Below are 15,983 nucleotides of genomic sequence, written 5' to 3'. Positions count from 1 at the left end.
CACACACACACACACACACACACACACACACACACACACACACTCGTGCCCACCCTCATGTAGGGCTTCTGCATAGTTTCAATTTCATCATCATCATCGTTTAACGTCTGCTTTCCATGCTAGCATGAGTTGGACGATTTGACTGATCAAACTTTTCAGAAGGTATTGCTTAACCTGAGGCTCTGGTAGAAGACATTTGCTGAAGTAGCTGTTCAGTAGGATTGAACCTGGAACCATGTTGTTGTGAAACAAATGCCTTAACCACACAGCCATGCACATCTCTGTTACGGTTTTCTAATTTTCTTTCTACCAGGACTCCTTTGGTGGTAGAAGTTCCGCACTATTGCTTGCAACCATTGCACCTGAAGAGAGATGCTACTACAATACCTACTGTACGTTAAACTTTGCTACAAAGAGTAAGAAAATTGTCAACAATCCAGCTCCTTGTCAAGAAGACCACGGTAAAATTTCATGCCATCTTCATTGCTTTCATAAGTTCTGAATTAAGATCTTCCACCCAAACCTTGGTCACAATTTATGTTCCTAACACTAGCTTAATTGTTATTTTACTAAATTCTTTATATTTAAAATTAATTGAAAGAAACAGAGCATTTCAAAATAGATACGGTAAGGAAAGGGTTAAAAATATTTTCCTTTACAGCCAATTGTAGGATTGGAGCTCTGAACATTTATGCCTTGAGCTCATGTGCCAAATACTCATGCCTCTAGCTATCCCGTCCCAGGATTGCAGATCCAAATACTCATACCTCTTTCTCTCTGCCTCGTTTGTGTGTCTTTCCTCTGCTAAGCTGATCATGTTACTAAGGATAGCAGTGACTCTCCTCCCTCTACATTGCTGCTAGGATAACTAAAAATGCCTAGAGACCGATCTGATTCTCTCGAACACTCCATCCTGTGCTCTTGTTCCTTATTTAGCTCTCTCATCTTGAGCTATATAGCTGAAAGAGACCTCGTCGGTCCACCACGTACCTCATACAGTCTATCTATACTCCCACCACTGGCTTTTGGTATCTACATCCGCCAGTCACTTATCCATCTAATGTCCACTTTCCATGCTGGCATGGGTTGGATGGCTTGACAGGGAACTGCCTAGCTGCAGGGCTGTGTCGGGTTCCAATGTAATTTTTGGTATGGTTTCTATGGCTGAATGCTTTTCTTTATGCCCACCACTTTACATAGTGTACTTGGTGCTTTTTACATGCCACTGGTACTACTGAGGTTGCTATGAAACTTGCAAAATGTAAAAGAAGGATGGGGGAGGGGAAGTTCCCACTACTAAGTGGAAGTATTTAGGTGGCTTTATGCCAGGTGTTGAAAGGCCTATGGATTGGAGCCTGGTGTAGCCATCTGGTTTCGCCAGTCCTCAGTCAAATCGTCCAACCCATGCTAGCATGGAAAGCGGACGTTAAACGACGACAACAACATGGAGGGAGGTATGAGGAAGGTAGTGATATGGGATGTCAGAGCAGACTCTGAAGGGGCAAGAAATTGAGCATAAGTGGGTATGCAGACGGCGGGTCACTGGAGGGTATGAGAGACTGGATGCTTTGATTCATAGGGGTGTGAGTGGGGGGTAGAAGTTAATGCAGTGAGGGTAGAGGGGTGTAGATTATGAGAAATAGCAGTATGGAGAAGGGTGAGGTGGGAGATATAGGAGTGGCTGAAGAATAGAACAGTATGTTCAAGGTGTAGGATCAGAGATATAGGGATATGCAGGGTGGCCCAAAAGTAGGTTTACAATCAAGTTTAGATTTTAATTATAAAAAGATATAAAACCATAAACAGTTCGGGGTCTCAAAGCGACGGAAATATTTTGACACAAATTAAATTTAAATGTTGAAGTGAATCTAATGGTTTTTGTGTGTTATTTTAAATGACTTATAGACACCTTCCACGCTGCAATTGTTTTCGTTCCAGCACACGATCTCAGATCAGGTCAGTTGCTATGAAAGTACATCTCTGGAAATGTAAATGTTTTAAAAGAAATTTGAAGTGCCTATGTGATAACTGTAAACCTACTTTTGGGCCACCCTGTATATATGTAGGTATGTGGTTGGTGGGTGGGCCATGATATAGAATGGTTGCAGATGCTCTTGATATCCAACATTTTCACTTGTCCCCTCTAGTGTGGGCATCGTAAGATGCAATCACTTCACTCTGCTAAGTGCAGTGTTGTAAGGATGCTTTAGTATTGTCAAAGACATAAGTTTTGCCATGAAAGAATGCATCCGATACACTCTGAAAAGTGCTTGGTATAAGGCAGGACATCTAATGAAACAAGCAAGATGGAGTTCCTTGACCCATCCAAGAGAGCAGAAATGACTCGTCTAACCCATTCCCAGCACAGAAATAGAAAGACGTAAAATGATGAGACAACCTGGTATCATGAGGATGGTAGACATTAGAATTCAAGGAGTTAAAGGAAGCCTTTATGAACAAGAATCAGTAAATGTGGTGTGGTGACTCAACTAAGGAAACAATACATTGTCACTTGGCCTGCTAGAAATAACAGCCAAGTGTTCAACTCTTACTGATTTTAAACAAGCACATGGCAACGTGTGTTCTTAGAAACACTATCTTATGTATCTTTGTAAATTTTAGCTCAAATTTTATAAACTGAAAGTAAATAGTCTCAATTAGATTCCACTTAGATATCTACTAACCAAATCCCCTTTTCATCCATTTATGTTCTTTTGTCAACCCTAAAACATAACGCCCGACCTAAATCTGACACATTTGATTACAAATTTTTGCATGCTTGACTGAACACTAACAAACTCTCACTCTAAACAAAATCTTCCATATCTTACCATCCGCATTCAGCCTACAAACATTGGACCTTGGCACAGCCTTCTGGCTTGCCAATCCTCTGTAAAACTGTCCAATGCATGCCAGCATGGAAACTAGACATTAAATGATGATGAAAGAGATCAGGAAAATATATTAACATCTGTTTAGTTTCGCAGCGAATGACTTCAGCACTGTTAACTATTTTAAATTTATCTGTTTGTGCTCATTAGTGCAATAAATATTAAATTATTTTACACTTGTAAGGGTTTTAATTTGATTTCTTCATTATTCTCCATTTGGTTATCTTCAGCATGTGATCCCAATTTGAATGTTGACAATCTTCAACTGGATGTTGTAAAGGAACCAGTATCTTCGGATATCTCAGTTGGAAATGCATCTGGAAATACATCTGGATCTTCAATTGCATCTCCAACTTCAGTAGATCTTGAATATGCCAGGTGAGTTATCCATCATTTCATCAATTGAACAAACTCTTTCTTAGACTTCTAGTTTCCCACAGGCTGTGCTCATAGGGGGTTTTGGTCTTCTGAGCTACATGGAAATACTTGTACTATGAAAAAATGCACCCAGTATTGGGAGTCCAGCTGTAGAAGGCATTCCAGGGTAGACAGTGGAGTGTGATGCAGTCCTCTGCCCACTCGGATCTTGTTAAGTCACCTGATCCATGCCAGCATCAAAGGTAGGTGCTAAATGGTGATGATACTGATGTTAAATGTACCTGTAACACTACTCCTTCCTTGTTAACTACATGTATCAGATCTTCATGAACTTCACAAACATGTGAAGGATGTCTGATGTTATGTCATTGTGACAACACATTGATTTAAACCCGCATTTTTAGAAGGAAAATTTGCTCATGCCTCACCAAAGTCTAGAGCAGGGTTTCTCAACCTCTTTACTCTTGCATAACCCTTAAAATAAATTACATGTCTGAAGGAACCCCTGCACAAAAAATTACATCCCATATCTTTCATTTTATTCATCATAGTTCACGTCGAGCAAGGTCGTTGCCAGCGCCATTGGACTGACTGCTGTGCAGGTTGCATGTAAAAAACACCTTTTGAGCGTGGCTGTTGCCAATACCGCCAGGCTGGCCGTCGTGCCGGTGGCACGTAAAAGCACCCACTACACTCTGAGTGGTTGGCATTAGGAAGGGCATCCAGCTGTAGAAACTCTGCCAAATCAGATTGGAGCCTGGTGTAGCCACCTGGTCCACCAGTCCTCAGTCAAATCGTCCAACCCATGCTAGCATGGAAAGCGGACGTTAAACGATGATGATTTATGGTTTAATTTTTGCTAACAAAATAGGTTTGATAGGATGATATCGTTGATAATGCTCTCTTCCAATTTGCAGACCTGAGTAACTATATTCTTAATACATGATATATGCAAAAATATCCCAATGATAAAATCTGTCTGTAATTGTTTGTAACTATTTATACCAGGACTCCTGCATGCAATTAAAAGTAACCCATAATAATATTTTAAATTTTGAAATGCTATTTTTAGCATATGAATTTAAAAAATTTTCTGAATTCTTTCAATCATTCTGCCACATCGTTTGGGAATCACTCATTTAGACAATAAAGGTACGTCTGCCATTGCTAGAAATGGGAACCTAATCTCTTCATTCCTTAAAGGAAGGACATAATGTAGTTAGATAAATTGTGCCAGTAAATGCAGGATGGTCATGGTTGGAATCTTTCATAGGTCTGTCGGATAATTGGTTGCAATGGGACTAAACACCAACACCATAATGAAAACCTTAAGCGCTAGTTTGTAACTAGAAAATTTCCTTTGATGAAGGAACAAATCTAATTTCCGCCTCCTGGACGAAATGGTCATGGCTGACCAATCACCTGTTTGTCTCTTGATTTAGTTATTCTCTTTGAACTAATGTAGGCCTTGTTGTGCAACTGGCGTGTTTAGCTCAAAGCAATTGCTGCTACATGCACAAATATGATGGGGTTACTTTGACAAAGTGCCAAACCTTTGTTTCCACCAAGACGAAATGGTCAAGGCTGAAGGTTATGAATTGGCCGTGCATTCCAAGTTAAAATCCTGCGAAGAAGGTTTGTATAAAGTATCCTTCTCAGGAAGTGGAGTGGTTGAACTGTTGAAGCAGTGGTTGGTAAAGTGGGTGGTATTGCCTCCTTGGCGGCAATGAAAAGTTCCAAGGGGGCATTGAAGAAAAGTGGGGTGACAATAGAGTAGCAATTCATGTTAAAAGTGGGGTGATAATGGGATAGCTATTCAGGTGAAAACAACAAAATGATGGATTGGCTGGGTTAAATTTTATTTGTGAAATGCAGTTACTTTGAATTTGCTTCAGAAAGAAGTCTATGCTTGTGATGGTTAGTTGGGGTGGGGTCGCTAGGAGTGTGGTTTGGGTGTCAAAGGGGCAGCAGCCTGGAAAAGTTTGGTAACCACTGTGTTATTGGGGTATCTCTTTGAGTTCTTGATGGTCTGACAGCTTTTGCTACAACACTGGTGCTCAGCTATATCAGCCTCTGCTGTGAATGAACATTGATAATGTGATGGGAAGACTATGGCATTTATTAGTCATCGACTTCAAAAAATTTCAGGTCATGTGACTTATGAACAATTATTGGTTGGCAAAACCATTATAACATTGAATAAAATGTCATGAAGATTTTATTTTTACATTTTGGGTTCAAATCTTGCTCAGGTCAATTTGATATTTCTTTCCTTCAGGGTCAGATGGACCTTAGAGTTATCTTGAAATTGCTGGCCTTGTACTTAAATTTTAAACTGATTACTAAGTGGTGTGCTGGCAGAATTGTTAGCATGCTGGGCAAAATGGTTAGCGTTATTTTGTCTGTCACTACGTTTTGAGTTCAAATTCCGCCAAGGTCGACTTTGCCTTTCATCCTTTCAGGGTCGATAAAGTACCAGTCAAGTAGTGGGTTCAATGTGATCAATTGCACCCCTTCCCACAGAAATCCAGGCCTTGTGCCTATAGTAGATAGGATTATTACTCAGTAATTTATGGATAATCAGTTTTTATAATGTAATTGGATTTCCTCCTCCTAAATTATCTTAAGCATTAAAGATATTACAATGAATCTTAACAGTTTGAGATGAATTTGTTTCAATGTCTTTATATAATACCTGATTACCCTTTGATTTCAAAGAGAACTTCTGCAAGTTATTAAAGAAAGAAGTCGAACGCTGAGGACAACAATGGAGAAAGAAAACCATTCGGAGAAAAACAAAGAAACGACTGGAGGAAGATACATTTCTAGTGAGTATAAAATATCCCTTATTGTTATTAGGGTGGCAAGCTGGCAGAATCGTTAGCGCGTTGGATGAAATGCTTAATGATGTTTTGCCCGTCATTACGTTCCGAGTTCAAATTCTGCCAAGGTCGACTTTATCTTTCATCCTTTCGGGATCAATAAATTAAGCATCCACGAAGTACTGGGGTTGATGTAATCAGTTAGTCCCCTTCCCCAAAATTTCAGGCCTTGTGCCTGTAATAGAGAGGATTGTTCTTATTAAGAGAGCGGCAAACTGTTTAGTGGTATTTTGCCTCTTATATTCTGGGTTCAAATTCCGCCGAGGTTGATTTTTGCCTTTCATCCTTTTGGGGTTGATAAATTAAGTACCAGTTGAGTACAGGGTTCGATGTAATCAGTTCAATCCCTTCCTGCAAATTTCAGGCCTTGTGCTTATAGTAGAAAGGATTATTATTATTACAGCAGTGAGCTGGGAGAACTGTTCACACACTTGGACAAATTGATTAGCAACATTTTGTATTTGTTTGGGAGTCCAAATTCCATCAAGTTTGACTTTATCTTTCCTCTTTGATAAAATAAATACCAGTTGTATCCTGAGGGCAAATGTAATTGACTTACTCAGCTAAATTTGCTGACCTTGTCCCAGAATTTGAAGCTTATTATAAAGCCAGCGAGCTGACAGGGCCATTAGCACACCAGGCGAAATGCTTAGTGGAATTCTCTTTCTTTACATTCTTACTCTTTTACTTGTTTCAGTCATTTGTTTCATGCTGGAGCACCACCTTTAGTCGAGCAAATCGATCCCGGGACTTATTCTTTGTAAGCCTAGTACTTATTCTATTGGTCTCATTTGCCGAACCGCTAAGTTACGGGGACATAAACACACCAGCATCGGTTGTCAAGCGATGTTGGGGTGACAAACACACACACACACACACACATATATATATATATATATATATATATATATATATATATATATATATATATATATATATACGACTGGCTTCTTTCAGTTTCTGTCTACCAAATCCACTCACAAGGTTTTGGTCGGCCCGAGGCTATAGTAGAAGACACTTGCCCAAGGTGCCATGCAGTGGGACTGAACCCAGAACCGTGTGGTTGGTAAGCAAGCTACCTACCACACAGCCACTTGCATTGCTTGGTGTTGATCTCATCAATTAGATCTCTTCAAAATTTCAGACCATGTGCCTGTTACAGAAAGGATTGTTATTGTCTGTTCCTTGGTAATAACTGTCATACTGATACGTGTAGATTCCTTTCTCTGACAGATATTCCATTCAGATCAGGTATACTTCAGCACTTAGCTCTGTATATTAATAATCTACACATGCAGACGCATTTGTACAGCAACACCGTCTCCATTTAGATATCATGCATACACTACCAGTTCAGAACTTAAGTTAGTCTGTGATATTGCCTAATCATTTCTCTTCCATTCTCCTCTTGTATTGGAGATGATTATGGAGGGAGTTTGACATTTAACCAATATCTGAAGGTTTAGGTGTAACACATATTTAAGAATCATTGCTTAACACAGTTTGAAATCTCATTGGGAATTTAATTCCTGTAAACTTAATGCCATTTCTACCTTTCCCTATATTTTTCTAGACACTGGCAATATTATTGACAGTATTTCAAAAACTGAAAATTCTGAGACTTTGCGTTTGTGTCCAAGATCTTCCAGTTCAAGAGTAACATTTGACATGGAGAAACAATCCCACAATGAAAACCAAATGTCAAATAACACTTTGACTAGGAATGGTAAGTATTATTGCAAGCATCAATTTACCATTGTCACCTTCACCATCACTTGTTGCAATCATCACCATCAACAGCATATATATATACATATATACACACGCACACACACACACACACACACACACACACACACACTCGGAGTGGTTGGCATTAGGAAGGGCATCCAACTGTAGAAACTCTGCCAGATCAGATTGGAGCCTGGTACAGCCTTCTGGCTTGCCAGTCCTCAGTCAAATCGTCCGACCCATACTAGCATGGAAAGCGGACGTTAAATGATGATGATGATATATATATCATCCTCATTCAACATCTGTTCTCCATGCTGGCGTGGGTTGGACAGTTTGGCAGGAGCTGACTAGCTGAAGGGCTGTTTAGGCACTCTATTTTGGCATGGTTTCTGCAGCTGGATGCCCTTAATGCCAACCACTTTACAGTGTTTAGTGGCACAAGTACTTTTCACATGGCACCAGCACGCGCGCACACACACACACATACACAGTCACTCTTCGGTTATATATTTTACTATTATCATCAGTACCATCACCATTTACAAAGTGGAGTGTTACTTTTACTCTAACCCATTAGCATTCAAACTGGTTGGATCTGGCCTCTTGCACCTCTACAATGTCAATCTAGAGATTAAACAATCACATCATCAAAATCTTCAAGCTACAGAATAGTACTTAATTCAAAATAATGTGAATAAAACATTGCATTAGGTAGAGTAATCTGAATGCTAAAGGATCAAATGGCAATGAAAACTTCGATAATGACTAACTGAACTGTAGCTTTGACTGATGATGATTGTAGTTATCACTGGCCAGTTGTGATTGGTCAATTGGTCTCACAACTGTCCTGCAGTTGTTACGACTGATTGTATGGTGGCTGTGACTATCGTTGCCATAGTTGTCATGACTACCAGTAGATATAACTAATGGAGTTGTGACTGATTATCATGCAGTTACAGCTATGAATATACTGTAGATGTGACATTGATTCTGTGAATTGCATTCAATATTTCAAAGCCAATCCATTAGAAAGTGAACTGTTTTTTCACTTAGATTTGAAAACAATAACCATTTAACATTTACATTGCTTATATCCAGGCCATACATTCTGTTTTAAGTTCATCCAGATCTGGCCTCTCGTACCTATCCCACAATGTCATTCTAAACCTAATCATATCATTGAATTGGTTTAATTCAAAACAATGTGAATAATTAAGCATTAAATTTGGCAGTATAATCTGAACGCTGAAGAGTTGAGGATAAAAATTTGTATGCTTTTAGCTGGAATCCTGAAAAATATTGAGAATTCTACACCTTTGCGGCCAATTCCAACTCGTAAATGTCATTCAGAAATAAGGAAACGTAGATACAGTGAAACGGATATTGTGGTCAGTGACTCATCTAAGGATGGTAAGTATATTTGTCACTTGGTTTAAATGGGTGTTGTTATCCCTGCTGGTATTAAGGGATTTCGTTTTCCTTTTTGCTGATGATAGTCTATAGAAGCTGACAGACACATCATCTTGATTATTTTGAGCTCTGCTTTTCTCTGTCCTGAAGTGGTGAATTCTGATCCATGCAAGCAATTTTTTTATTGGGTTCCCTATCTGATGGCATCTCTTGTTTCTAAGCCAGACTGGAAATAAATGGAACCCTTTAAATGAACCTTTTGCTTACAAGCAGTGAAGACAAGAGGTAATATAAACTCACTGATACACATTTCTAAAGTTTTTATCTTCCTGCTTCACTTGCAAAGTATTGGTCCACCTGTGGCTATAATACACAGCACTAGTTGAGTATGTCCATGCAGAGGGACTGAACTCCTGACCACATAGTTCGAGTAAAGAGTATGTTGTATTTGAAGAGGTTTAATAAGACTGAAACATCACCATGTCCAGCAAAGAGTTGGTTTATGTCCCTGTAACATAGAAGTTTGCATATAACTCAATAGAATAAGTACTGGGCTTTGGTTTGTTTCACTAAACCCCATGGAGGCAGTGTCCCAGCATGGCCACAGTACAATGACTGAAAAAGATGAGTATATATGGAGTGATAGAGGCTGTGTGTGTGCTTGTTCGTTAGTATGAATGCACATATGTGAGAGAGAGAGGGTCTGTGTGTATGTACAATATAGTGTTTTGATAATTCTAATTATCTTTATTTCTCTGTCGTTATAGATGAAATATTGATCAAACACCGACATAAAACACACAGTAAGTATTTTCTCAACAACCATATTACAGAATACTTTAGTTTTCTGAGATACCAATAAATTTCATTGTATATTGTTACACTGAAGGAACTATTGTTTGTTATTTCACATGTTAAAATATCTTTAATCTGGATCAGGTGATTCATGATTGTTATATATATATGTGTGTGTGTGTGACAGTGAAGGCACATGGCTCAGTGGTCAGAGCGTCGAGCTTAGGATTGCAAGGTTGCGAGCTCGAATCCCGGACCGGGCTGCGTGTTGTGTTCTTGAGCAAGACACTTTATTTCACGTTGCTCCAGTTCACTCAGCTGTAGAAATGAGTTGCAACATCACTGGTGCCAAGCTGTATCGGCCTTTGCCTTTCCCTTGCATAACATTGATGGCGGGGAGAGGGGAAACCGGCATGCATGGGCAACTACTGGTCTTCCATAGACGACCTTGCCTGGACTTGTGCCTCGGAGGGTAACTTGCAATCCCATGGTCAGTCATGACTGAAGGGGGTCTCAGCAGCATCATCATCTCAGATGTGTGTGGCTGGCACTCTGTTGGTTACGGCAATAAGAGTTCCAGCTGTTCTGAATATAACGGAGCAGCCTGCTCGTGAAATTAATGTGGAAGTTGCTGAGGAGTCTAGACATGTGCTGCTAACGTAGTTCTCAGGGAGATTCAGTGTGACACAGAATGTTACAAGACTGGCCCCTTGAAATAACAGGTGCATCTCATTTTTTGCCAGCTAAATGGACTGAAGCAATGTGGGATAAAGTGTCTTGCTCAAGGATACAATGTACCACCAGCAATCAAACTCCTGACATTACAATTGTTTGTATAGTTTGTGCATGTCTTAAAATGTGTGTGTGCGTACGTGTTGACATGTGTGTTTGTACGTGTGTGTTGATACCTGTGTTTGTCTATTCCTTTTGTGCAAGTATTTGAATACATATATTTAAATTTGTATATTTTTTGGCATGGCTTCTCTCCCTCAAACCATATTAGATTATTTTATGCTTTTTAATGCGACCTTTTCTATCTATTTAAATGCTTTTCAAAATGAGCATACATATTTTGTTGGCTCTGAGGAAGCAATGGGATGCTGCACAAATACATAGCTCTAAGTGCACTGCTTCTTATGGAAAAAAAACAACAGCAGTAAACTAAGGAAGTTGATTCCTGTTCCTTTGTCATTCCTTAATACAGCATTTCTCAACCAGGGTTCCCCAGAACCCTAGGGTTCTGCAAAAGGTTCTTCGGGGTTCCCCGACAGAATGAGATATGCTAATTTTATGATAGTAATATTACTATACATGCACAACATATTATTGGTTATTGTAATATTGAAGTATAGACATCGTCCTTACTTATGTTATTAAAAAATATAACCACTGGGGATGGATATATATATATATATATATTGACCACGTGAATTACGATGAAAAAAATAAGATATGGTATGTAATTTGTATTGTGCAGGGGTTCCTTGAGATGTAATTTATTTTAAGGGTTACACAAGGGTAAAAAGGTTCAAACACTGCATTAATATATACATAGATACATTGTATATGTGAGGTGGGTGGTGGTAGTACTGATGACATTTGACCATAAGCCTACTGGATTGCAGCTGACCTGGGGCTAAATGCTTTGCTGTGATATTCTTGTATTATTCTTGGACAGCATATGTAGAACTGCATTATCCAGTGTCTTATTGTAAGATGGTAGACTCTGATTTATTAAAGATTTGGCTGTTATTTCTTGCTGATTGAGTTAGTAGGTACAAGGTTCATTTTTGGTTTCTGTTGCTGTTAATGTCAGTTGTAATAATTATGCCATTGGCTGTGGTGTTATATAGTCTGGAACAATGGTTCCCAGACCTTTTTCATCTATGGACCCCTTTGACTCACTCCTGATATTTTACTCCTTTGGACTCTAATAAACATTCAATTTTTAAAAGATCCTCATATTTTTATAATTAAATATAAGGAATTATATTTTAAAAAATTGAAGTATTTTGTGTAGTAGTATAACCATTGTATTGCACAAGTTTTAACAGCAAAATCTTATGTAGACCCCACTTTAGAACCATTGGTCCCAAATTTTGAATATATTAATATATTCTTTCTATTACTCCGTATTTATTGAATTTTAATTCCATTTCCAGAAAACCATATCTTGTGTTTGCTAAACTCTGAAAACAAAGCAGACATTCTTCTCCTTCACACTGTTGGCACTCGAAGAGCTAATCTGATATATAACTGGCAGCAGAAACATGGCCCTTTTCAAAAGGTAAGGGGAAATGTTTTTGTTTTTAAGTGCAGTGAGACCTTTGGCATGATGCTGTGCTTAAGATGCATGAAACCAAGTGAAATTGTAGTTGTGACAGATACTAGTGTCATGCAAATGACACTTGTGCAAGTGTCATTAGTTTGGTGGGTCACCACTGATAGTTTCAGCTTCATTTAATATATGTAGGACTAGTCATCATCATCATCATCGTTTAACGTCCGCTTTGCATGCTAGCATGGGTTGGACGTTTGACTGAGGACTGGTGAACCAGATGGCTGCACCAGGCTCCAATCTGATCTGGCAGTTTCTACAGCTGGATGCCCTTCCGAATGCCAACCGCTCCGAGAGTGTAGTGGGTGCTTTTACGTGCCACTGGCACGAAGGCCACTCAGGCGGTACTGGCAATGGGCTACGCTCAAAGTGGTGTACTTTACATGCCAGCTGCAATGGCAACAACCTTGCTCGAATGCCTTTTCAAGTGCCAGGAATGCGACGCTTGTAACGATCACGCTCAAATGGTGCTATTTACATGCCACTGGCACGGAAGCCAGGTAGCTGCTCTGGCAAAGATCACGCTCGGATGGTGCACTGAGTGTTCCACTGGTACAGGTGCCATCACGATTTCTCTTTCACTTGCCCCAACAGGTCTTCACAAGCCGAGTTTAGTGTCCAATGAAGGAGAGGTTTGCATAAGTGGGCTGGCTACACCCCTGGTAGAGGCCTTGCATTATGGTCTCACTTGGCTTGCCAGGTCTTCTCATGCACAGCATATTTCCAAAGGTCTCAGTCAGAAGTCATTGCCTCGGTGAGGCCTAATGTTCGAAGGTCGTGCTTCATCACCTCATCCCAGGTCTTCCTGGGTCTACCTCCTCCAGAGGTTCCATCAACTGGTAGGGTGTGGCATGTTTTCACACAGCCATCCTCATCTATATGCAACACATGACCATACCAGCGCAGTTGTCTCTGATGCTTCTTAGTTTCAACTTTTCTCTCTCGGTACTTACACTCCGTTGCGTATGTACACCGACATTACACATCCATTGGAGCATACTGGCTTCATTCTTTGCGAGCTTACGCATGTCCGCAGCAGTCACGGCCCATGTTTCACTGCCATGTAGCATGGCTGTTCGTACACATGCGTCATAAAGTCTACCTTTTACTGAGTGAGAGGCCCTTTGTCACCAGCAGAGGTAACTTTGCCCAGGCTATCCTTATTCTAGCAGCTACACTTTCAGCGCCCCTCCCCCACTACTAACTTGGTCCCCTAGTATCTTTTTTACCTCGTACTTATTTCAGTTATTAGATTGTGGCCATGCTGGAGCACCACCATGACAAATTTTTAGTCGAATCAACTCTAGTACTTAGTTTTTTTTTAAACCTAGTACTTCAGTCAGTCTCTTGCCAAAGTGCTAAGTTATGGGGGGTGTAAACAAACTAACACTGGTTCTCAAGTGATGGCGGTGGAGACAAACATACAGACACGGTATTTTTCTTTCCTAAGGTATGACTACAAGAATTTCTTGAAATTGGGCTGCTGGCTAACATGGCACTTGTTCAGCATTCAGTGCTGCCACTGTTTATTTTATCATTTTAATGTCTACTTTTCCATGCTTGTATGACACTGATTTTATAGAGGCAGATTTTCTAGGTCCTGGTGACCTTCCATAGCTGTTTCTATGCAAGGTAATATATCCCCATGGCTAGATATGGTTTTCACGGAAGCATCTCGATCAATGGTTCTTCACTGGGGTCCGTAAACGATTTTCTTAAAACTTATGTACAATAAAACTTCGACTGACGCAGACCACCTCTGCCCTCACTGAGTTGTACTACTGATTCTCTAGTCTTTTGTGATTTTCCTTTCATGCAATTTAACATTGTACATCCAATCCACCATTCTTAACTTGTTCTTCTTTAGATCCTCATCCCTCAACACCTATTTATGTTTTGCTGCCATGATGTATTAAAGTAATTTTAAAATACTTTCTTGCAGGTTGAAGATCTGTATCAAATTCTGGATTTGGGAGAAAAATATGTCTCAACATTTATGCACGTAAGTATGAAGTTGTTTTGCTCTTTTTATATCCTCATCATTTAATGTCTCTCTTCCATGCTGGCATGCAGTTCCATTTATCCATCTTGGCATAGTTTCTACAGTTGGATGCCTTTCCTACCGCCAACCATAGAGTGCTCTGGGTATTACTAATGCTTCAATTAATATGAAGACCGGGAAAGCCTTTGGTCCATCAGGAGTTTCGACAGATGTGCTTAAATGTCGGGTGGAGTATGATCGTCTTGTTACTTGTATCAGGTTATTCAGGAATGATCATACACAGTGACTGATAGCAGCATTATATTCAACTACTGTTGTGATTTTGCTAGGATTTGAACCTGTTAGGTGGAGCATTGTATCACTCTACATAGCAGGTGAATGTGTTCATTTATTTGACATTTATGAAGTGAACTCTTCCTTTCTATATTTAAGAGATGAGGAATTATGTATATTATTTACATTATTTATATTTGATGGATATTTGTCCTCATCTTGTTTGTTGTTAACGCGTTTCGGCTGATACACCCTCCAGCCTTAATCAGGTGTCTTGGAGAAATTTCGAACCTGGGTTCTCATTCCTAAGGCATTTTTCAATATTATTATTATTCAGATCATTGCCTGGAATTTGAACTCGGAATCTTGGGGTTATTAGCCCACGCTCTTAATCACCACGCTATATGCCCGTGGGTATATCAGTCGAAATGTGTTAACAACAAACAAAATGAGGACAAATATCCGTCAAATGTAAATAATGGACTCTTTCTTTGTGAAGAGTATTGGCTTGTGTCAGATGTATGTATAAAATACTCATAAGTAAAAGCCAAAGTTAACGGTTCATTGTTAGAATTGACGGTTTGCTGTTTAGTTATAATTATAGTTCATACTTACTTGCATACATAGTTATTTACTGTTTACTACAATAATTTAGTTCACTCTTACTATAGAAGGAAAGATGATGCCTCAGACGGAAGTGATTGCAGAAATATCATTACTGGACCTGGTCATGAAAGTTACAGAAAGGGTCACAGGTTCTCTAGTTAGGAATTTGAGTAGCCTAGATGAAATGCAGTTTGCTTTTGTGCCAGGGAGAAGCACTCCTGATGCTACTTTCTTAATAAGGCAACTGTCGAAGCATTTAGCCAGATGTAAATTCTAACTTAAATAGTATGTCCCAACATCTTCATAGCTTCTCTTTATCTGTCTTTTCCAACTGGGACAGTTTTGTGTCTCCTCTACAGCAAGACGTCTGTTTCTGTCCACTTATCATACTTTAACCCTTTCGTTACCATATTTCTAACCAAATTACACCCCTTATGTGTTTCAATTAATTTCTAACATAATCATAAATTTAGGCTGGTTTCGTTAAACAACTCTAACTTTTTTATTTATCAACATATTAATGTGATTTTTGGAAGATAAATTAACAAAAGGTTCTCAACCAATTCTATACCAAAATTTTTGTCACAAAGTGACTTTAATTACAGGTAAATTCAACAAAATATAAAATTATTTAAATTTTTGTTCAAACATCGCTATAGAAAATGGGTTATTAG

The 15,983-nt window shown here is 39.3% G+C and overlaps 1 protein-coding gene across 2 annotated transcripts in view; it reads left to right on the top strand.

The window, feature by feature from the left end:
* LOC106879325 (kinesin-like protein KIF22) overlaps positions 1-15,983 on the top strand; it is a 30,743-nt gene that overhangs the window by 10,588 nt on the left and 4,172 nt on the right. The window contains exons 9-16 of one of the 2 annotated variants that reach the window (XM_052973167.1): positions 314-461; positions 3,122-3,269; positions 5,988-6,097; positions 7,725-7,877; positions 9,167-9,295; positions 10,063-10,098; positions 12,253-12,377; positions 14,371-14,430. In XM_052973167.1, the coding sequence (XP_052829127.1) occupies positions 314-461; positions 3,122-3,269; positions 5,988-6,097; positions 7,725-7,877; positions 9,167-9,295; positions 10,063-10,098; positions 12,253-12,377; positions 14,371-14,430 (909 nt within the window). Of the gene's footprint in view, positions 1-313; positions 462-3,121; positions 3,270-5,987; positions 6,098-7,724; positions 7,878-9,166; positions 9,296-10,062; positions 10,099-12,252; positions 12,378-14,370; positions 14,431-15,983 lie in introns of those variants that run through there. The other variant, XM_052973173.1, reaches the window with a different exon arrangement.

The sequence above is a fragment of the Octopus bimaculoides genome, chromosome 1, assembly GCF_001194135.2.
Source record: "Octopus bimaculoides isolate UCB-OBI-ISO-001 chromosome 1, ASM119413v2, whole genome shotgun sequence".
Lineage (NCBI taxonomy): Eukaryota > Metazoa > Mollusca > Cephalopoda > Octopoda > Octopodidae > Octopus > Octopus bimaculoides.
Note: the sequence above shows the minus strand (reverse complement) of the source record. Positions and strands in the feature narration are given on the sequence as shown.